The sequence below is a fragment of the Phyllostomus discolor genome, chromosome 15 (assembly GCF_004126475.2).
Source record: "Phyllostomus discolor isolate MPI-MPIP mPhyDis1 chromosome 15, mPhyDis1.pri.v3, whole genome shotgun sequence".
NCBI lineage: Eukaryota > Metazoa > Chordata > Mammalia > Chiroptera > Phyllostomidae > Phyllostomus > Phyllostomus discolor.
The window spans coordinates 8,215,066-8,238,586 of NC_040917.2; the positions used below are offsets into that span (position 1 = coordinate 8,215,066).

General features: G+C 51.6%; 1 protein-coding gene across 1 annotated transcript in view; it reads right to left on the reverse strand.

Annotated features, from left to right (window-relative positions):
* Positions 1 to 493: 493 nt before the first annotated feature.
* DISC1 (DISC1 scaffold protein) overlaps positions 494 to 23,521 on the reverse strand; it is a 261,128-nt gene continuing 238,100 nt past the window's right edge. Inside the window, exons 12-14 of the mRNA XM_036016158.1 lie at positions 12,943 to 13,060; positions 4,787 to 4,949; positions 494 to 1,610 (exon numbers count right to left, since the gene is read on the reverse strand). Of these exons, the coding sequence (XP_035872051.1) occupies positions 1,598 to 1,610; positions 4,787 to 4,949; positions 12,943 to 13,060 (294 nt within the window). The 3' untranslated portion in view covers positions 494 to 1,597. The remainder of the gene's footprint in view (positions 1,611 to 4,786; positions 4,950 to 12,942; positions 13,061 to 23,521) is intronic.

Consider the following 23,521-nt stretch of genomic DNA (forward strand, 5'->3'; position numbering starts at 1 on the left):
TTTTGATTCCACGTCCTTGAAGACACGTTCAGGCTCCCGCTTTGCTTTGCTTTGCTTTGCTTTGCTCACGTTGGCCTCCCCAGCATTGGAACCACCTAAGCCCAGTGGCCTCCTTGTTTAGTTAATTTAACGGAACAACGCACGCCTGCAACTCTGCACATGCGTGAGAGCATCTGTGGTTCACGCACCCACCTGAGGAACTGCCAGGGAGTGAAGCCGAGGAAGCTGATTGGACAAGCCTAGACACCTGTGCCTCAGTCAGGATCAGGTCCCGTTTAAGAACTAATGTACGGAGATTTGACCATGAATGATGACTTCCTATCAGAACACCTGACGTCCTTCTGTTCATTAAATTCTTCTCTTGCGCCCTTTCCCTTACAATGTTCTTCATCAAAGAGTTCTACATTTTAAAGTTAACTTTATTTGTAGCTGTTTGCTCCTTATTTCTGTTATTTAAAATAGAGTCTTTTCTTACATTTTATCTTCGGGTTATTTTTTGTGTATATAAAACCTGTTGATTTTCATCACTAATTGTGTTAATGGTATAAAAACATTCTGTTAATGCTCTTAGGTTTTCTAGCCCACAGTGAATGTCCCCGGTAAATATTAATGTATCTCCTCCTTCCCAAATTGAAACCATCATTTCTTTTCCTTGCCTGAGTTAGCCAATATCTCCAGCAGAATACTGCCAGTGGTGTCAGCAGGCACGTTTGGCTTGGCTTTTCCCCACATAACTGGCAATGTTATTTTCAATTTCCTCAATCAAAGGCTCTGGAAGAGAAAACTACATTATTTTCTGATTGGCTGATACCTGAAAGTAAACGCATACTCCATTTGTGAAGCATCACTTTATTAGAGATGTTTTGTGTGATGTATGTTACCGTACAATTACACAAAAAGATGAGATGAATGACCCTGACGAGCTTTTCCTGTTACACTCCAGAACACACACACAAAAAGTTAAAGGTGCACCCTGACATGGATATCAGTTTGGATTTCATGTGAGAGAAAGTCAACTGCATGAAGCAATAAATTACATGACAAAATGCAGAGGTTAGGAAAGGTGAGGACATTCAAAATGAAAGCATGAAGTTGCGTTCCCAAGACCCTGTGTGGACCAAGATGCACAGGGCTGCTTTCTCACATGCTTCCTGAACCCCACCAGGTGGATGGGGCTTTTCAAGGAAACCTGTCCAGGCTCAGGCGGCCGCGGAGGCTGCTGGCACGGCTTTCGAGGCTGATGCAGAACGAACGGCCGGTGAGGACAGTGGCGGTGGGCAGGTGTGTGGAAGCCAGTCTGAGCCTGGACGTCATGGCCGCAGAACAGCAGGGGGCCGCCCTGGGGATGGGAAGCCGAGGATTCCCGGGCTCAGTTTCTCAGGCTCTTGGGGCAGGGTCTTAAGGTTACTGTGCATTCTTATGTGGACAAATAGGCTCCAATGCTCAAGGTCCCAAAAAGACACCGAAGGGACCTTATGAAGAGTCCCCATTGAGAGTGCCCCGTCTTCTCTGCTACTCTCGCTCGGCCGCTGACCAGCTCCGCGTCTTGGAGAAAGTCCATCGGTCTCCCAAGGCTCAGCACCATCGTCTCCAGCACCTACCTCCTGAGGCTGACGTGAGAGTTAAAGGGGACACTGGTTATAAAGGGCTCAGGACACCCCCAGTGCAGACCCGTGAGCCCCGACATGCTCCCGCGGGGTGGGGAGACCAGGCCGGCTTCAGAGGAAGGAAAGTCTCCTGTCCTGCATACCTGTTCAGTTGGGGGAAAGGTCATTTTAATCTTTTTTTTTAAAAAGACTTCGCTCATTTTTAGAGAGAGGGGAAGGGAGGGAGACAGGAGAGGGAGAGAAACATGGATGTGTGAGAGAGACAACCATTGGTTGCCTCTTGCACATCCCCAGTTGCAGCCCCCTAAGCATGTGCCCTATCTGGGAATTGAACCGGCCACCTTTCGGTTTGCGGGCAATGCCCAATGCACTGAGCCACACCAGTTTCAAGAAGTTTGCAGGAGCTGGGATTGTTGCTGACTGGGGCCATGCCCCAACTCAGGCTGGTGCAAGGCAATTGGGCAGCCAGCATCCCACCTGGTACACAGTGGGACACACTGTTTATCGTCACACCGTGTCATCACAGAGACACCAGACTCTAAAGTCATCGTTTTCAGTCTGCACTTTCACTCGTCATCTTAGCTGTCTCTACAAAAGCTTAAACTGTTGTTGTTCTTGTCTCCTTGCTTTTAAATTCAAGCATGCATTTCTGTTTACGTTTTCCTGGCAAAAACTCCCCTGTATCAGGGGTTGAGACACCTAGACCCAGGTCTTCCAGGGCCACAGTGGCCGAAGAGAGGGGGCCTGCCCTGAGAAGGCCGTGCGGCCAGAGGAAGCTCCCTAGCCTTGGGCTGGCTTCCCGGCTGCCGCGAGAGCAGCAGAGACGGCAGAGGAGTGGCAGCAGCTGGGGAGAGCAGCGCGCGCCTGCCCGGCACTTCCCGGTGGTCGGCATCTCCGCCAGGAAAAGAACACACCGCCCGCTAGGGGTGGGGGGCTGGCGGGAGAGCCCTTATTCGGGCCCCGCTTGGAGCAGCCATTAGCCTGCAGACATGCCATGGCCTCACAGAGTACCCACAAGGGTTTGAGTGATGCAAAAACACCCAAGTTAGCCACCTGAAAGGCGTCTTGTATCTGGGGGCTTTTTAAAATGACACGGGGCAAAGGAAGGATTGGTTACTGGCACTAGGGTCAGTCCCGACTCTCCCAACTCCCGTTCACTGGAATTAATTCAAGGGTTCGAGATTCTGAGGGTCACGTGACTAAGAACTGGTCATTTTTAGATGTCATTATAACTAACTCAGGAATTCGGTTCATCACTGGAAAACCAAGAATTCCTGGGACAAATTAATGTTACTTATTATTAAAATGCATTAAACATTTTCAAAAATGCTCAAGGAAAGACTGTGGGAAACACCATCAGCGAATTCAGAGGCTGCTTTTGCTCTGTTCCCTGGAGACTGGCCAAGCGCTGGCTTCCGCACGCAGGGCGGCTCCCGACGGGGGACAGAGCGGGGCGCCGCGCGGGAGGCTAGCGGAGCGCCGGCTGCCTTCCAGAAACAAGAGCGGGACAGCAGGAAATGACAGAAACCGCCTTGTGTCTACACATCCTCGTGAAGGCAGGAGCATCACGGATCTTGTAAGCAGAAGAACAGGAGAGTTTGAAAGACAGATCAATAGTCTCCGAAACGTGGCAAGTCTGGAAAATCACTGCTGTGTAGGCGTCTGAGTTTGGGCTGGAAGTCTCTCTCTCTCTCTCTCTCTCTCTCTCTCTCTCCCTCTCTCTCTCTCTCTCTCTCTCTCTCTCTCTCGCTCCCTCTCCCTCCCCCTCTCCCTCTCCCTCTCTCTCAAAGTAAATCAGCACTTGGCCACGCCCCCTGCAGAGCGCCCCCTGCGCTGCGTAACACTAGCTCGGTGGGCTATTAGGGTTAAAACAAAAAAATTCTGTGATCCATCAGACTTGGGAAGTATGGGGTCAGACAAAAATCACAGGGTCTTTTTCCAAACCCCTCCCCGATGGACCAGTGCGCCCATGTGCTCTGGCTCTCCAGGTGGAAATTACAGCCTGGGGCGTTTCCCAAACGTCCTCAACCAGGGAGGACCCCATGTTCGTGCAGCATCTTTGGGAGACCACCTCCCCCACCCCACCCCCCGTGCACTGTGGGGGTGCTGCTGAACCGGACTCAGCCCGTTTTACAGCTGCCTCAGCAGGGAGGGGCTCTGACGCCCCCCTAACAGAGGACTGCACAGTCTCACTGAGCACCGCACTGCCCTAGTGAGTGCTATACCGTGCCAGTGAGTACTCGCTGCCTTACTGAGTACTGTGCTGCCCTACTAAGTACTGCGTCGTCCTAGTGAGTGCCGCACTGCCTAGCCAAGCGCTGTCCTGTCCTACCGAGCACTGCACTGCACTAAAGGTTCTACACCAGTGTCCCATCCAACACTGCATGAACAGGGTTCAGGAGGGAGGGAGGGAGGAGGGAAGGAAGGGAGGGAGGGAGGGAGGGAGGAAGGAGAGGCTCAAAAGTTCATTCACTTCAGCTGCTCCCACCCCCTGCTCCCTTCCTGCGCTCACCCTTGGAGTGTTTCAGAACGTCCCGACGTCCTGCCAGGGGACAGACTTTGCCACACAGAAAACAGACACGCCGCACACCCTCTGACAGATAGGCTGTTACCCGAAAGGTATCTCGTGGAATTTTTTATGTGATTTTGAGATTGCCGTGAACCACAGGGGCCGTGATGGGAAAAGCTGTTCATGCCAGTTGCTGGGGTTAATTAGCACCTTATATAATGCACCTAGAGGACAGTGACACAGGTAGGGTGGGAGCTATATCTACGTTTGGTTTCCTTTTTATAGGTTCTTAAATCAGAAGACATTTCAACTGCCACAGAAAGCACGATGGTACAGGAAAAGAGGTGCTTTTCCAGGAGAACTCACCCCAACTTCTGTCTAAAGTACACTGAGGTGAAGAAAACATTTTCAAATCCTGTCTGGGTTCTCTCCCATTATTGACACAGTAAAGGTGCCCCCAAGTGACAGGTAGAAGGAAATCGGGCCAGTGGTCCCCGCCACCCCGCAGGTTCCCCCTATGGGCCCGTCTCAGCCCCAGGAGAGCGGCCAGGGCCACCATCGTGCTGGGAGACCTCACGCCCCGTGTCCCCGTCACTGGCCCAGGCACACGGGTGAGGCGAGGGGGCGAGAGCGACCCCTGAGCGTTCACTTGAGAGATGCAGCCACTCACCCTGCTTCTGCTGCCCCGCACGCCTCGGGCAGCATGTCCAGGGCACCGGCCGTCGCACAGGAAGCCGCTGCCTCTCTCTCTCCCACCTCCTTCGCTGGCTGGAGCTGCAGGATCATGGCCTGCAGAGTGTCCTTCACCATCTGCAGCTCCCTCCTGAGACACTGTGCGCCCTTGTTAAGGGACATGCGGGAGGCGACAGTGACCCTCTGCAGCCCCAGAGGGGGGGCTCGGGGGGCATGCATGCCGGCTGGAAGCAGAAGGGTGCTGCCATGGAATTGCAGCTTCAGGTTCTCACCGATCATAGGAATTAAATATTAATACGCATTTTACACTTCTTTGAAGAGTTATTGCAATTTCTACAAGGCCTGTGGTTTTATCTCAAGTGAGGTTTCAAAAAGGAAACGGAAGAGCCAGCTCTTAGACTGAGACGGGGGGCCACTTGGGGTGCTCCATGAGACATGGCCTGTGTGACCGTGACTCCCGCCGAGCCCCCAGCTGGGGCAGGGCCACTGTCACGGCCATGTGCTCTGGCAGCGCAAAGGCCAGGAGGCCGGGGACCAGAATCTCCCTGATAAATCCGGGTATTGTGGCCCCCACAGGTCCAGGCTCCAAGTCATGAGTTACAGTCCCTGTCGGCCATCGGCCAGCCTTGTGGACTTGTACATCACTTTGCATCTCAGTTTTCTTACGAAACGATGACTTTTAAACCCCTGTAGGTTCTAATCAGCTGCCACGTGTTACTAAACTCGCAGGTACTTGTAAAATAGCCCCTCAGGGACTGGAGATTTGACAGAATGCAGGGAGCCTGCCTCTTCCGGGTCAGTGTGTTGTCCTTAAACTGTTGGGGTCTCAGTTCCCTAACCCTCGGAGTTGCCACCGAGGCAGCGGGAACAATCGCAGGGAGCTCAGCACAGGGCCACGTGGCGCAAATCAGGCTGTCCCTCCCTCAGGAAGTGGGCCGTCTGCCGGGTGTCTGAGCTGGGGAGCAGGCACCCAGGGGCGGCTTTCCTGGCTGTCCCTCGGGACCCTCTGCTCTTCCCTGCTGTACCCGTAGTGGGAACAACGCTAATGCAAACGCAGGGTGAGAGAGGGGCTGAGTCTGTTCACGTAACAAGCATGCTAACCGGACCTCGTGCCACAGCAACGAAGGGGAAACAGAGAGGTATCTTTCCACCGCTGAAACACCTGTCGGTCGTCACACGGGGTCAGACCGGATCGGAGACGGAGACAACGGAGAGCTGTGGGGAACGGAGCCTGCGGAGATGCCCCCTCTCACAGTCTGCGCTGCAGTGTTCTTCTATTTAAGGCCAACGTCAGCGCAATGTCAGGAGGAAAAGACAACCTCAGGTTAGGGTGTACAAAGGTTTCTCTTCAAAAAAAAAAGAAAAAGAAAGAAACGCCAGAGGATCCTGGGTATTATGCAAATGACCCTCTCTTAAGCGAAAATGCTGAACCACCCTGAAAAGCTTTTGGCAGCTTTTCATCCTCCTGGAGCTCCACCAGGCTTCCTCATTTGTGTCATTTACGTACATTTCCTACCACGGCTCACTCCTTGCACCTGAACTTGAGGGGAGGGGAGGTAGTGTGAAGGGGGTGCAAGGAAGAAAGAATCTGATGTTTTTTAACAGCCTCGTTTTCCTCCGTGTCTCGGGACGGCTCTGCTGCTGTTTAGTGAAAACACGGAGGCCTTTGCCCAAGCAGAAGCCTGAGCGGTCCCAGACTGAACAGCGAGCTGCAATCTGAGCACAAAGTCATGCTACGTTTATAAAGAGCACGCACAGAGCTTAGGCAGTTTATGAGTCCTGACAAACGCCTCGGAGTTAATGACTACTGGCGTGCGCCCTGGGACTACATGCCCCTGTTCGTAACATGCCTAACAACGACAAAGGTTTTGAGGGAGAGAAACAGAACCCAAACGCGATGCTTCTTAAAGAACTCATCCAACTCGGGCTCGGGCGGAACACACACACGGCCAGGGGTTTTAAAGCAAGAAGCCACAAAAGAAGAAGAGTGAGTCCTACAACTAAAACATCACCGCCCCTCGCACGAGACCCCCCTGGCCCGCCCACAGGAGCCCAAAGGCGACGATGCCAGGGCATGACCGCCTGCTCTGTGAGGCTGGCCGATCGCCTGCCACTTTAACAGTCCCACTTGTAAAAATGCTGAGTCTTGCACCTTCATCAAAGAGGTATTCTTCTCTTATGAGCACAGCAAGAGAACGGAGGCTAGTTTACTAATAGAACAGATCAGCAAACGCCTTCCGTTCTCACCGGGGCTGGGCACCGGAACTCCCGGGAGCCTCCTGGAGAAAGCCCGTGGGGCAATAATCATCATCAAAATGAGTAAGAGAACCAACCTGCCTGCATCTCCAAAACATTTTGAATATACTGAAGTGGAAGAGAAAACAGGAGACAATGTGAAAGGGGGGGTTGTTGCAGAACAATTTGTAGGCATATAGACCCTACTTTTGCCAAAGAGAGAGAGAGAGAGAAGAGAGAGAAATGTAAGTTGTTTCTAGCCAGAACAGTGCTTTGGAGAGACACGGTGCTGAACTTGCAGGCACTGACCCTGGGAGGGAGCCACAGCCCTTTTGCCTCCTTCGGTCACGTTGGCCATGGAAGTGCGCCCTTGCGTGTTTAGGTCCATATGTCTCTAAAAGAAACCCCTTGGAACATTTCACCATAAGCAGTTGGGGAGATGAAAGCACAGGGCTCCTCATTCTTCCCTGCACTCCTTCAAGTAGTCAAACACTTCCTGAGCTCCTACGATGTGCTGAGACCTGGACGTGGGAAGGGCAGGAGTCACAAGGTCCCTGCCATCGTGGAGCTCCGGTGCCAGTGAGAGGAGCCCAGGATGCTCACGTGAGCACACACAGAGACCGGGTGGGGGGCTGGGAGCAGGGCAGGACGTGAGCACGCTGGCTGCTCTCATGCGTAAGAGACGGAGGGGCCACAGCAGAGGTGTGGCGACCAAGGGGCTAAGCAGTAATGCAAACGGTCTGGACCCAGGAGGCAGCATTGCTGCTGGTGAGAGGTGGTCGGACTCCGGAGGGTTTGAAGACAAGGCCAGCAGCATAGGGCGGCAGACCGGACAAGCACTGTGAGAGGGGAAATGCATGGAGACCGACTCCCAGGTTTTAATCTAAAGCAACGAACTGGAAAGACGCACTTGCAGTTCATCAAGACAGAGAGGGCTGGGGATGAGCTGGGGTGTTTTCTGAGTGTGGGGAGGAATTTGACTTCGGAGTGTCAAGTTGGAAAAGCCCATCTGTCAGCCAAGAGGAGATGGTGAGTAGGAAGCAGACAGGAAGCCGAGGCTGGGGAGAGATCCAGGCTGCAGAAAGGCACCCATGGGTTACACTGAGCAATGCATTTTTTAAAATATTTTCCTAGCATTTTCTCACTGTGTCTCATTTGATACAACTTACCAAAATCTTCAGCCTACTAAGTAGTAGAGTAGGACTAGAATCAGATTTTCTTGTTGCTATTCCAATGAGCTCATGGTTGAAGGCCACTGACATATTTGACCTTGACTTTTGTCCAAGAGCTGAGAAAACATAGTAACTCCATGTTGGAATGCCAGGGGTAGTCACTATATCTAAGTACACCTAAGATCTGACTGAGTCTGAGAAAGCCTGTGCCATAGGAACCTCTGTCACTGAGCACAAAGTTCCCTGCAACAGATACGCCACCGGAGATCGGTGGCATCTAAGAAAAATGACACATTCATTATAACAGTGGCACAACAACTGACATGCCGACATCTTTAAAACCCCTTCGGAACCCAAGAGCATTCTTCACCAGCAGCGGACAGACTGCACATGTACTAAGCAAGTGTGTAACTCCTTGATAGTGCACTTGCACCAACAGCATTTGTAATCGGTGAAGGGGTAAGACGGCAAAGCCCGTGTCACCGGGATCGCCCAGGAACACGGTGGTAAGGCAATGCTGTCATTTAGGGCGGCCGTCTGCAAAGATCCCCCAGGTCCTCCAAAGGGGTCTTTCGTTTACACGTGAAAACGACTGAGTGTTGTACTCTCAGTTGGGTGGGCAAGCGATCGTTTCAGCCAGAGAGTCAGAAGGAGGTCTTAACTTCCACCTGAGACCCTTCGGTTCAAAGAGAAATAACAGGGCCTCCTTTGAAACTGCTTCTCATTGGCTAAAGCACTTCCTCACATCAGCAGCCACAGGGCCGGACAGGCCGGGGACGCTTACCTTCAGGGAAGCCAAAGGTGCAGGACACAGCTGCTCGAGAGCAGAGAGGGAAGCCCGCCCCGCCACACCCCCGCTTCACGGATTTGGTGCCTGTACAGGGTGCCTTTGTGAGGCCTCTGCGGTGCCAACGCCGCATGCCCACACCCTCCCCCAGGCTTCCTTTTCCCGCCACTCCCATTGGTGACAGCCACACCAGAGAGCTGTGGCCACCAGACCTGCCTCAGCCCAGCACACACAACACCTTAAACAGCAACCTCCTAGGGTCTCGGTTTCCTGACCTATAAACTTTGAGAGTGGAGACCCATGATCCTCATGGATCCCCCTCCAGCTCTTAGCTCTTGAAGCAGAAGAAGTTCTCCAGGAGACAGAGCAACTCCCCCAGACTGTTACTTTCATCTGATCAAGCTACAAATTGGAATGCTGAACCAAACAGGGATGCTCAGGGGGTGCGATGTAGGTACAAGCTCCTGGAAGTACTCCGAGTGCTCGAGTGCCAGCAAACGCCACCAAAGTGAATCGACTGGGCACCACGCATCCCAAGTATGCGGGAGAACAGAACTGCGGGAGGCTCTCCGGACACGGCTGTGAGTGAGGCCCCAGATAGAAGCAGGATGTCCCTCTCCTGACTCAGAGGCAGGCAGAATTGCCCGAGGGCCGTGAAATATTCCAGAAGTGGCCCAATCCTAGGCACGCTTCTTTCCTTTCACAGTGTGCTGTGGGGGGTCCAAGAAGAAAAAGTGAGGAAAACCCCTGCTTCCAAGTGCACCGAGCCTACATGGTGTCAGTCAAAGCGATGGGAACTCGAAGCAGCCATCACGGACACTCGAAATGTTTTTTAAAACCTGACTGCTCATTAGGACCCCAGACAACTGTGAAATGGTGCTAGACTCTCGGCCTGAGGCTCCGGAAATCAGGCTTGACTGTCGCGCCTCCTGGGCCTGTCCTCAGACGCCAGGCGTGAGTCACCTCTCTGACGCCAGCTTGCCAGTTAACCGTGCAGACTCCCAGACACTCGCCGCCGCGGCAGCTGACGGGTCGGCGCTGCTCTTGGCCAGGCAGCGTGTGATCTAGGGAGCCTCTCGGGATGACAAAGAGACGTGGCCTGCTCCCCTCTTCAGATCCGTCTCCTTCCTGAGAGCTGGACACTCCCAGCAGGCTGCCTGTGGCCCCCCTGTGAAGTCAGGGTGCCCAGGGGGTCTGTGTGGAAAGTCCCTCCATGGCTGACTCCCAGACCCACTCTGAGGACGCACACAGACAATGCTTTCTCATACACACAGTTTATACAGGAGCAGCAAGAAGGGGCATCCTAGCATCCCAGGATGTAATCTTCCGGACGTGGGCTCACATTGGTCGTGTTCACGCCACATCAGATGCTCTGGAGGGTCTGCCAGGGCGCTTAACAGAATCGGAGGGAAACAGCGCCCCCACCACGCAGTTACTCCTTGTCGACGCGCCCAGCTTTGTATCTCCAGTCAAGAACGGAAACACGAACCCGTTGGAGTTTGTCTGAAGGATCCCAGCAGCCTCTCTGGCTCTCCAGAAAGGTTCTCATCTGAGCAAGGCCTGCCTCTGCAGAGTCTCGTAAATACCTGTCCCACGACACCACACCCCACTCAAACCGGAGTGCCGCTGTCTGTGAGTTCGAAGTTAACTTCCTTATATTTACTGTCCAGCAGTGACACAGAACAAATGCGGGCTTTGGAGGACAGTGGGGGCTGAAATCCATCTGTGGTGTAGATTTTGTCCCGGGGGGAGGGGTTGGCATCAGCGCCTAAAGCAGTGCTTCCTGCCCCTGGTCTGACATGGCCCCGGAATGTCCCCAATTATTATCTCGGTGAAGGTCAGCAAAACCCTCCAAAGACATGACTTCAATAAAATGTTTTTTATTGTAGCTACAAAGTTTTATAGTAACTGTGTGTCCCACAGAGTGGGCCTGTGCCTCACAGGCACAGCTGTCTCCTGATGCTCCAGGTAGGACCACAGGGCTCGTGGCTGCAGGATTCTGCCCCTGGTTAGAAATGACCTTGGACTAGCCCCATCATTTCTAAGCCTCAGCTTCCTCGACGATCCAGCGGGGTAGCAATCCCCATCTACCCACAGCAGTTTATTAGAATTAAGTGGCTTCTCATAGAAGCCACCATGTGGTTACTGATCAATTCCTTTAAGCATGTTTATGAAATAGTTCAATTGATTCATCTTGAAACCTCTTACGGGATATGGTTTGAGTTTGTGACATAAACGCTGAGAACGGGGAGGCAAACAGACTTGGAGATGACAGTTGTCAGCCTAAAACCAGCACGTGCCGTGTGAAGGGGTTGTGTTACGCATCCTTCCGGAATGTAGCCCCCCGAGAACCCTGGAGGTCCACGTTACTGCCCAATGCAACAGAAGAGGAAGCTGATGAACCAAGAGGCATATAAGCCATCTGTGGTGCTCCCGCAACTGAATCCGGACTGGATAGGCCATGGGAAAATGAAAGGGAACCTGTTGACACACAGCCCTGCCCCCTCCCAGGCTCCTCCCCGTCCCCCAACCCTACAAAGGGGAAAACCCAGTGCCTTGGGACAAGCTAACCTTCTAGAAAATTTCTAAACAGGAGACCCACACAGGCCGGGGCTGTGGGTCTTGGAACTGCTACCTGGCTCCCTCTCCAGCCTGAGGGGTGTCCCATGGAGCAAAGCCCCACCAGGCAGCCCTCCACCTGCACTGCCTTCTGCATGTGCTGCTGCCAGATGCGTGGCCACACAGCCACCTGCCCCATCTGCGGGGGCCACGCCCCCTTAGCAGTGCTCACATCTGTGCGTTCCAGGAAGTGGAATCAACTAAAATGCAAAACAACAATTTTTCTACTGCTTCTTGGCCAACTTCCTAATAGTTTGAATGCTAGTTGTAGAAGAGGCAGGAAATCATGAACAACAGTGTCTACTTTTAAAAGCTACCACGAACCATGTGAAAATAATAGCCAATTAAGTTGAGGGAACTTCCCGCTAAGTTTAACAAACAGGGTCAAAGATTTAAGGTTACAATGAGGAAGGAAACAGTGTTGGATCCGTCATTAAACTGTGGGTCTTAATGCTTATGAATAAGATTAATCCTTGCCCATCCAAGGCCACTTGCACACACACACACACACACACACACACACGTGCACCCAAGATAAGGTGTGAGATAGCAATGAGAAGCAAAGACCAAAACAGCACCATTTCGCACAAATGCATCTCATAAGAGGCACACTATTGAACAGGGAGGGTGCATGAACAAAGGAGTGTTTTTATCCGCAGTGTCACCTGTGACTAAATAAACAACTGAAAAGATACAGGATGGGGCTGCCCATCCCTTCGTCCACCTGCGCACCTCCGTCTGCCCTTGAAGGAAATGGCCGGCGACAGGGTGACAGCACCCTCAGATCGCCACGGGGCATGCTGCTGCACTTGGGTGCACACCTAAGCCGTGCATCCTCACACTGGGCCCTGTGCGAGAAGAAATCGCACAGAAATCGCACACTGAGTCCTGTCAGGTGTCATCCGCCGCTGCCTGTCACGTGGCAGAATTCTATGGTACGGAAAACCAAACATGGATTTGGGTTTCTTAGTATTGAAAGGGCCCCTGGAAACCCGAGCCAGTCGGGACCTACAACCTTCTGAGCCCCACAAACCCAGCGTAACACCCCAACACTGCAGTCCGCTTGGGTCTCACTGTGAGCGTGTTGAACCGTGGCTAATTTTCAATGGGTTTCATAATCAAGAATGCTGAATTACCTACCAAAAACAAGAGAGAAAACATTACGTACTGTATAACCACAGCCATTTGCAGTGTGCTGAACCAGATATACCCACAGTATCAATTTGCACCCACATGCTGAGGCACAGGACCCCCGGGTATTTTTCAAGACTTTTTACAAAGAACCTGGCGGACGCTGACTCTGCAAGATGGAAAGGATATGAATGAGGTCTTCATCGTGATTCTGGATCGCCACGTGGAGCTGGTCTTCCAGGTACAGTAACTTCTGGCCTATGGCTTCGCATTTTTCTCCAAGTTCTGCAGAAATGATGTACAATTCCTGGCCAGAGGAGGGAAAAAGAAAACTCGTAAGTTACAGATCGTTTTCAGGGCCACATCCATGTCGGCGATTCACCTAGTGGTACCCAGCGGGAAGGGGTCCCAGCCGAGCTCTCTCGGCCTCTGCACCCTGCCCCGGCAGAACCCAAGAGCACCTCTGTCCTCCCTGGAGATCGCTCTCGAGAAGACATGAACCAATTCCGGGCGATTACCGAACGATGAGCTCCATCTCCATGGCTCCACAGGGCACCCCCCCACCCCTTACGTGGTCACTGCCAAGTGCTGTTTCCAGCATGGCCACTCCTGGAGCGGCTGTATCCTAGGGGAAGCCTGAGTCTCCCAGCTCCATCCACAGGCAAACCAACAATGTAATAGGAATTCTAACCAAAGGGGGGCTGAGACAAGTCACAGGGCAGCTAGGCTGGCTATACGGGCAAAGGGACATTCTGTAAGGGGACAGGGCTGGGCGAGGGCACTGCACATTGGTTTACATGCTGGTCACAGTCCCTGAAGGCTGGAATATTGAGGGAACTTTAATATATATATATAGCCAATGAACATACAGGTGTTATATATGAGATACTATATATAGGCATTATATTATATATATATATATAATATATATATATATTTTAAAGATATATATTGAGGAATTTTTTTAAAGATTTTATTTATTTTCAGAGAGGGAAGGGAGGGAGAAAGAGAGAAAGAGAGAGAAACATCAATGTGCGGTTGCTGGGGGTCATGGCCTGCAACCCAGGCATGTACCCTGACTGGGAATCAAACCTGCGACATTTGGGTTCGCAGCCCACGCTCAATCCACTGAGCTATACCAGCCAGGGCTTATAATATATATTTTATATATATATATAGCCACTGTATATAACACCGTGTGTTAATTTTCTGTCCTTCACTGCAGCATAACCTCTCCCCTTGGAAGAGTCAGGATGATAAATGTCCAGGCCCCTAAGAGCAGACACAAGGACATCTTGCTCACTGCTGGGTCCAGAGCTCCTGGCACAGTGAGAGACACACGGCAGTCACGGGGTATTTACTGGCTCCATGAGCAAAGAACCAAGCCCCCGCACTTCCTGCATGAGCCAGCAAAGCGCCTTCTCTAGGTCAGTCTGCCATATGCAGCCACGCAGAGCCGAGTCCCTTCCTCGGCCGGCACCAGGCCCCCACACGTCGGCTGTGTCCCCTTCACTCTCGTAAATGCAGCCCGACCAGGCCAGCTGGGGGGTGCTGAGCCCTCTGCCATCAGTCCGTCACACTGTTCCCGCCCTCACCCTGGTCTCTGTGCTTGTCTGACACCCCACCCCGCCCACAAGGCCCCGACAACATCTCCACCTTCCAGTGCAGCAGCTCTGACCTGGGGTGCGCTAGTGACTGTGAACTCCCTATGGGCAGGGCCAAGGGTCATTCCTTCATTCCCCAGGGCCTCAAATGCACAGCCTGGCTAGGGGGGGCCACTGACTTTTCAGAGAAAAGAATCAACAAGGTAAAGAAAATGAGGAAGGGACACAGGGACTCCCAGAATAAAGGGAAAGAATGAGAGCACACTATGCTCAGCGAGATGAGCCAGACAGAGAGACACACATCGTGTGACATCAGGTGTACGTGAAATCGGTAAAAGCTGAACTTGCAGCATCGGAGCATCAGGCGGTGGTCCCCAGCAGCTGGGGAGGGGGTGGGGGTGCCGGCAACGTAATAGGACAAACTTGCACCTAGAAGATGAGTAAGTTCTGGAGACCCCATGTACAGCATAGCAATCATGGTCGACGAGACGACATCACATACTTCAGAAATGCTAAGAGGCTAGATCTTAAATGTCCTCACCACAAAAAATGAGAAAGAAGCATGTGATAGAGGTGTTAGCTGCAGTAGTAATTACATTGCAATATATAAATGGATGGAATCAACATGTGGTACACCTTAGATTTATACAATGTTAAATGTCAATGGTCTCTCATTGAAAAGTACAATGAATAAATCGATAAGCAGCAAAAAGTGAGCTCAGATTTAAAACTTAACCAAATGTAAAAGTAGTATTTTCCCAAGTAATAGCAAAGTCTTAGAAGGAACACCAAAAAGAATTTTGCATAAGGGAAATAATTAAGATATATATTCAAATTATATCACAGAGTTACTACAAAAACTATAATTACTACCCAACAGTTACAACAGAATGCCCAGGTGTGGTGATATTTACTGATAAAACTGCTTTGAGATCATAAGTTATATGACATTAAAATTAGAGTCTACGAATAACCATTAAATCTAGATACGCAACTTAACATTCACTCGAGTAACTCCGGAATGCTTTCAAGTTTATATCCGCATGACCAACCACATTAGAATGAAACAGTGCTAACTGGAACAATACATAAGCCTTGTAAATATTGGAGACACCAGATATACCACAAGTAAAGTACATATGCGAAAGGAACAAAACCTGGCGACCACACACAGCACTGAGGTCAGACGGACAGAACAAACGAGCGGGCGTGGGAAGCACACGTGAAGGGTTGCTCGTCACTGGCCGCAGCGGCGATGACGAGGAGACGGCCAGCCCCTAACATCACATGCACGTGCGTATCTCACTGATCCTAAGAAGCAGTCACTTTATCATTCAAAGCGGTGGGATGACGGAGCAGACGAGTCACACGGAAGCTGGGGCGAGGCGTGAGGAGTGACGCCGTGGCCGTGCGTGGAACTCGGGGGACACTGAGAGAAAGGACATCTGGGGGAAACCGGCGCGGTAAGGCCACAAGTCACACTCGGAGAAGAAAACGCAGTCTTGGAGGGAAAGTACGTACGACCGATGATACACTTAAAGACAGAAGAAAGAAAAAAAACAGAGAATCAAATCATGGAGCCGGGGTTTAAAACATTCCTAAATGGAATCAAATGACTCAATCCTCATTCTAAGGCTAACACAATATAAATCAAAGCTGAATCAAATCATGCAAAATAGGACCTCACATTTCTCCCCAAACATATAATCCCTGACTATTTTCCTTTTAAAATCATGTACAGATTGTGTGAGTTTGAGAAGCGATTTCAGAGTACGTGGTCTGAATTTTAAATTTCAAATTGTTTACATCCTATGATCCAATAATTCCACATCCTGGAATTGCTCAAAAATAAAATGTATACATTTAAATTTAAAGAATTTCTGCTTAGCTTTTAAGTATGAAAAATGTTTACCATATACATTAAATAAAAATATAACATTTTAATGCAAATGTAGTTATATTGAAAGTATTGGAAACAGGGGACAACTTAAATATCCAACAATAAAGAAAATGGTTAAAATAAATTCGGGTACATGTGATTTCTATTTATCCGTTAAAATCATTTTTTATCCTCACCCGAGGACATTCTTGCATTGCTTTTAGAGAGAGAGAGCCAGCGGTAGAGAGAAATATTGATCAATTGCCTGCACCCTGGCGGGGACCCAACCCACATCCTGGATACGTGCTCTGACTGGGAATCGAACCTGCAGCCTCGTGGTGTATGGGATGACCCTCCAACCAACTGAACCACACTGGCCAGGCCCATTAAAATAATTTTTAATACAAGACTATTTAAGGATGAGGAAATATTCAAAGAGGCAAAGCACTAAAATATGAACCATTGTTATTTTGAGGGGCAGGAGTATAGCAAATGTTTATTTTTTTTCTCTATATATTGTTGTATTTTCCACATCTCTAAAACATAATGAAGGAAAAAAGTTAGTCAAACAGTAATTCAAATCATAATGAAAAATACATCTGAATATTTGTAAAAACAATTTTGAAGATTGAAAAGACAGAAACAGGCCCCAGGAAACAGACTCCGAGGGCCCAAGGCCCCGGGGCCAGTGGCCGAGGTCCGACCAGCCTTCTCTCACGGCGCTGCTTCTCCAGCCCACAGAGCGCCCGCCAGGCCCCGTGCACACTGCTGGCTGCTGGCCTGACAGACTGCCTCTGGGATGACAGCATCCCGAGTGTGACCCAGGTGGGTGTTCTCTAAGGGGTTTGTGGCTTCACCAAAAGGCTCTCACTGGGAATCCTGGAGACAGAATTAGTTTCTAACTAGACTGAGAGCTGACAGCTGACAGGAGGGCAGGCTTACACGTTTCTATCCACCAATGAAAAACTGCGCTGTCCACCGAGGACAGGGCAGGACCGGAGTCAGGTAATCAGCAGGACAGAGCTGCAGGGGTCCTGCCTGTTACCCCAAAAGGTCCCTGTCCACCTCCTCGCTGGGCCCAGGTATGGCGGACGGTATGTGTGGCCTGTGGGGACCTTGCGTCTCTGCCATCAAGAGACTGTTTATCCCTTCTCTCCCTTGGACCTGGGCGTGCCTTGGAGGGTCCTTCCATGGACAGAACCCAGCAAAATCGACAAGCCTGACTTCCAGAGTCAAATCCTAACAGGTGACGTGTCTTCCCAGATGGCTTTCCCTGCCACCCGTTCCCCGTGCTGTGAGCCTCGGGGACAGACCATGTGCGGGTGCCTGGTGGAGAGCCCAGCTGAGGTCCCGGTGGGAAGCAGACCCGGGAGGCCCTGAGCCCTGGGCGGACTCCAGGCCCCACCTGCAGCTCACAGCCAGGCGTCATGGGGCAGAGACAGCCTCCCCGGGGGGCCCCCGCCCAAACCCTTCCGCCACAGACCCACGTGGACAACAAATGCTTGTTTTAAAGTAAGTTGGGTTTGACTTGTCATTCAGTTCAGCCATCATCGCTAAAACAGCGAGCTAAATGGCTACAGCCTACACAGGAGCCTGGGTGTGAGGAAGGACCGTTGGCAGGAAGAGCACCCTCGTGGCTGCCTCGCTCAACACCGATGCCCAAGACCCCCTAGACGCTGACGCTCACTGACGTGCCAGCGCCCAGACCTGCCTCAGCATGAGGCTGGGAGGTGCAAGAAGAGATTTCAACAAGCAGCTGGTGACACTGGTCCCCAGTCCCCAAATCCCCAGCTCCTGGTGGAATGTGCAGGCTAGCAAACCCTGCAGATACACGTTCTGAGCAACGCATTTGCCTGCAAGACGACCAGCAGGCCTGGCTTCCTCCCAGCTTGGGAAGCAAGCAAGGGCTCGTTCTATAGCGGCCACTCGGCACAGCGAGGCCACTCGGCACGGCGAGGCCACTCGGCACGAGGGGCAGAGGGTGAGAGACAAGCGGAGTCCTGCCTCGGAACCCCACACCCATTTGGGGGCACACTCTTGGCATGGACCGAGGGGCGAAATCACTGCACTATTGAGTGGTTACGTCCTCCTGGGCGCGTGAGGTGCACACACTCCAGCTACGCAGGATGCCCCCAGCGCGCCACGTTGCCGAGGGTTTCTCTCGAGCTTCGAGAAGACGATTCTCAGACGTGTCCTTTCAAGCCAATGGGCTTTAGGCCTTACTCTGCAGAGGTGCCCGGCCTTTACCGTCCACCCTGCCCCAGTTTCTAATTTTATCCGTTCTATTTGTCTAAAACTTGGGGGAAAGTGCAAAACAAGTCTAGGAAACAGGGACTATTAAAGAGGCTCTGTTTGCCCATTTGTCTGGGTTTTTTTTTAAAGGGAAGCTTCTTTTCAAAGTGTCAGGGCTTCAATAAAGCGCTGGCATTTCCGTCGGAGCCGAAATGACGAACAAAAGTCAGGCGCACGGTGCGGGGGCCTCAGTGTGGGGTCAGCTGCTCGGGGAGTGGAGCCCCTGGCCTTGACCCCACCCTGTTCCCCAGGCCACCAGAGGCGGTCATTTGCCAAGTGCCACCTCAGCGAGGGCCACTGAGCATGTCGCGGGGCCTTCCCTAAGGACCTTCCAACCTAGAAGCAGGGAGGGCTGGGGCTGGCAGGGGCTCGGGTTCCCTTCAGCTCGGCTCCTCCTTTCACACGCCCAGCATCTCCGAGTCCTGTGGCCTGCCGGAGGGCACCCGATGAGGAAGGGCAGGTTGGTGTCTAAGATGCACGTGTCCCCTCACCCGGCCCGCTCTTTCCCCCTGGATCTGGGGCAAACAGAGAGGGGTCCTTGCTGGGCTGGCCCAGGGTGGAGTGGGGGGGCTACAAAGGGGAAGGGGCAAAGAAATCAGAGAGGCACACAGCACCTGAAGGTGCCACCTCTCTTCCCTCCACCACGGGAACTCCACCAAGGCTGCTCTGGGTCGGCTCAGCCTCCCTGTGGGGAGGGGCTCCCTCCAGAACTCAGATTCGGATCCACTGACGGTGGTGACATCCACCAGGACAACCTGGGATGCCATGGGGCCATTTTTTGGTCCACGTGGCCCCAGGACAGAGGAGGCAGTGAGCTGGGGAAGGACCGTGCAAACTCCTGCCTTCTGAATGAGAACGTGAGGGTCACGACATTCCAAATGCATGTTCTCGAAACCGCGTCCAGTGGCTCCTGATCTCTGGGCTCCTCTCCGTGGGAAAGCTGTAGTGTTTGCTCCCATCTGTGTTACTGAATTAAATGTGACAAAAAAAATAATCCCTGCACGACTGATACTTGATCATTAAAACACCTCCCGCAACGAAGTCACTGGCGGTCCTGGCTGAAACAGAGTTTTGTAGCATTTGCATTTCTGAATGGAGAGAGTACAGGTTGTTTGGTATTTCAAAGCGTCTTTGGAAACTCCAGTAATTTGTCCCATTGGGCAGTCTTCTCAGCAATTTGAATGATTTTTTTTTCTTTCCACACCTCCCTCCCGTTGTCTCTCCCTACATGTAGCCATTTCCCATGTGGGTTCGAAGGAAAGAAGCTGCTCCAGGTAAACGGCCTCATTACCAAGCCTCTCCCCTGCTCCACCTGGCGAATTCCCCATCTCTCTCCAAACCCTGTGGAGTCACTTCTTCCCGGGGTGCTCCTGTCCCCCATCCCCTCCGGGTTAGGGCTATTCCTGCAGCCCACTGTTCGCTTCCGCCCCTCCCTTCACCAGCAGGCACACACCTGCCCGTGCCCCCACCTCAGGGGAGCGGAATGTTATCCTGCCACCCCTGCCGCCCCCGCACCAGCATTCTGCCTAGCTCTTAGGACGTGCTCAGTAATTGCTTGTTGAAACAATGAATGGAGACTCTCCTTTTCCACCGGGGCGTGAGGAAGCTGCACTCTTTCTCAGGCTGCACATCCAAGGCATCCCACGAAGAGTCAGGCAGGAGACGATGGCCCCTGGCCTTTGATGCTGCCAAGAATGGCTTTGCCTGGGGTAACTGGTCCGCCTGCCGTGTGCTGGCCACAGCACTCCCATACAAACGTGCCCTTTATCAGCCTCAGAAAACCCCCGGCATCTTCCCTCCCGTCCCTCCACGCGGGCATGATACGGTAGCGCCAGCTCGGCCTGCAGCATTTCAAACATAATTTGCTTAACTCCGCTCATGATCAAAACCTGTAGGCTTGGATCTTTGGGCAGAAATTCCCAGCTGGGTCGAGTTAGAGCTAATGTCAAATTTCTGTCCCACTCGCCAGACTCGAGGAGCTTGATCTAAACCAGAGGACGGGATTTCCTTTGTTGCGCAGGATTTTCCCATTAAGACGACTTTCTAAAAACATTTATCCATGAAAGTTTACACTCAGGCCCAAAGCTGCGTTCCGTTGCCGGCCTGAACAGCTCCCTCACCCTCGCACGCTGGCGGGAACAGTCAGACTCCGCAGCTGGCACCTCCAAGGACTTTTCACTTAGTGCCGTTTCTCATACATAAGGCCTTGCCTATGGAATGTGAAAAATAATCAACATTTCAAAGCTTCCAAACTAGAGCTCCTATTCAAAGGGTAGGAAACAATACAATAAAAATAATTGTTTTGATAGGAGCGAGTAGCTGGTAGCAGCATCTTATTAGGCCGTATCTAGAGCGATGAGAGAAACCGCATTAACTATTTTATTTGGAACAGAAAACGCACATGGACTGGGACGCTGTGTGGGTCCAACTGCCGTAGCTGCCAGCTCGGCTCGGGAAAGGCTCCCACGCCTTGCCGTGCCTGCGTTTCCGAAATGTTACCCCTCGGTGGTGACCCGCCCCAGGCCGGAGCAGGGGCTGTGGCTTGGGCCGAGTCACTGAGTTGAGCATGTTTAAATAGCTGATTTTGCCCAGTGCTGTCAGCAGTATCTCTAAAGGCAGAGGCAGCATGACGTCTGAAACGGGATCAAGTAATGAAACAGAGAAACCTCAGAAGCGAGGACGCGTTCCCGGCTCTGACTGAACGTTGCTCTGGGAAATCACCCAGCACCGCCTCTGGGCCTGGTTTCCCGTGGGAAACGCACTGAGCCCCATTCTGCGCTTTAAAGGCACCCCTTATCCTGGCCCCTGCTGGGGTCAGGCATGTGGGGCAAGGAGCCCCACCTGGGAACCCTACTCTGAGCTCTCCTACGGGGATCCCCACACTCCCTGGCCAGGTGATACGGCACGAGAAACAGTTTCCCACCCGAACAAAGTCACGGGCTGCACAACAAAGAAAAGACAGGCCACAGACCAGTGTCCCCCTCTGGCTGTCAAGCCGTCTGCATTGATGAATTGCTGAGCCATAAGCAGTGTTAAAAAAAAATACGGCCCTGGCTGGTGCAGTTCAGTGGACTGAGTGCCAGGCTGTGAACCAAAAGATCACTGGTTCTATTTCCAGTCAGGACACACGCATGGGTTCCGGGTCAGGTCCCCAGTAGGGGGCGCGCGAGAGGCAACCACTCATTGATGTTTCTCTCCCTCTCTTTCTCCCTCCCTTCCCCTCTGTCTAAAAATAAATAAAATCTTTTTAAAAATATGTAAAAATGCCTGTGCTGCAAACATTCAGTGATTACAAACCAAAGATGCAACTTGAACCTTGTGGTGTTTGCCCTGTTGTAAAGTCTCATTTCTGCTCCTGTAGCTTAAGGTAAACCAGATGTAATCACCACCACCCGTGAGCTTAGCTGATGCATTAAATAACGCATTAACTTAGTTCAGTATTCAAATCACAGGCTTCAATGTGTTCCTTCGGGCTGTTTTCCAAAGTATTTGCTTGGCAAATACATTCCAGGAATGCTATATGGTTTTCTTTCTTTTTTATTGTCCACATAAAGAATATTTACCTCAAAGTCCTGTCCATACTACAAAGAATATCTTTCACATCTATTTGAAATAGATTTTATTAAATGTTTGTCTTTCCACATAAACCCTGAATTCTACAGTCCTGTGTAAATGCCAAGCAGAGAGGCTCAAATTAAGACACTGAAGGTACATCATTATTACTCCACATAATGCAAGTATTTATCCAAATATCTAAATTACAGGGCTGCACCCTGAGTAAATGGTAGTTCTTTTAAAAGCATCCAGATGTCATAAATGGTAAGGAAGGCATCTGAACTATTTAGACGCCTTTAGGTCAGAGGGAGCAGTGAACTGTCTTCAAGTACCGTATGTTGCCGTGTATAACGCGCACCCACATTTCAGTACTGCCCACGTATAATGTGCATACTTATTTTTCCCTCAAAAATTTGGGCAAACAAAACATTTGCGTGTTATATGTGGCAAAATACGGCATCTGCGTGCTTGTGACAGGAGGCGCTGATGAGTTCTAAACAGAACCAATGAACAGAACCAAAAAGAACTGATGAAAGCAGACGCTGCCTGATAATTCACGTACGTTCAGTGGCCTGTGGTTTCCAGCTATAGTTTATATGACACGACCACGACCACTCGAGAGAAGTCGGACAGCTTTCCTTCTAGCCCACTGCAGTTGAAGGTCAGAGCTGGACGAGGCCGAAGCCTGTTCGAACCTCCCGAGGAAAAATCTGTTTGTAAACGATACTGGTGCATCGGCACGTGCCTGTCTCACCTCCGTCTCGCACGGGATTCAGATCCCGGGGACAGGGCTATCGAACCGCATGGGTCTTTTGTGTAAGGAAACGGAAACAGAGCAAGGCTGGGGGTTCCATTCAGGGGGAGAGGTGCCCGGCGCACTGCCTGTAGCTAGAAAATACTGGACTACGAGGAGAACAGAACCCAAGGCCAACTTTCAGCTGTGTTCATTTTAGATTTATTATTCCAGTTTCTAACTGTTTTTATCAAGTATACAACTACGAGACTGCTGGGATTGCTGCTGTTGAATGCCACCGTGTAACCCTGGCTCGGGCGTGGCCCCTTGCGAGTGAGTGCACGGCACTGCAGCCCACGCCCCCACTACGCAGAGCTCCCCCTGCAGGACGTTCCCGGCTCAGCTGCCCTGGCCCCCAAGAGGTGAGAAAGTCCGAGGCAGCCTGCATCTGACAAGGGGGCAGGGTGTCGGTTCATTTTCCGGAAACATCCTAGGAACTCAAAGGAAACCACCCTGTATTCGTCAGATAAGCCTCCAACGTTGCGAGTGCCGTAAATTAGCCCTCACACCCAGGCGGTGGCTGTCCTTGGGAGTTCAGCCGTGAATGGCAAGGAGCTTCCAGGAGCAAGCGTCTCCCAGAGCCCCGGGGTTGTTTTCCTCGGCAGCACTGGATTACTTTTAATTAGCAGAAGGGCTGCCACAGTG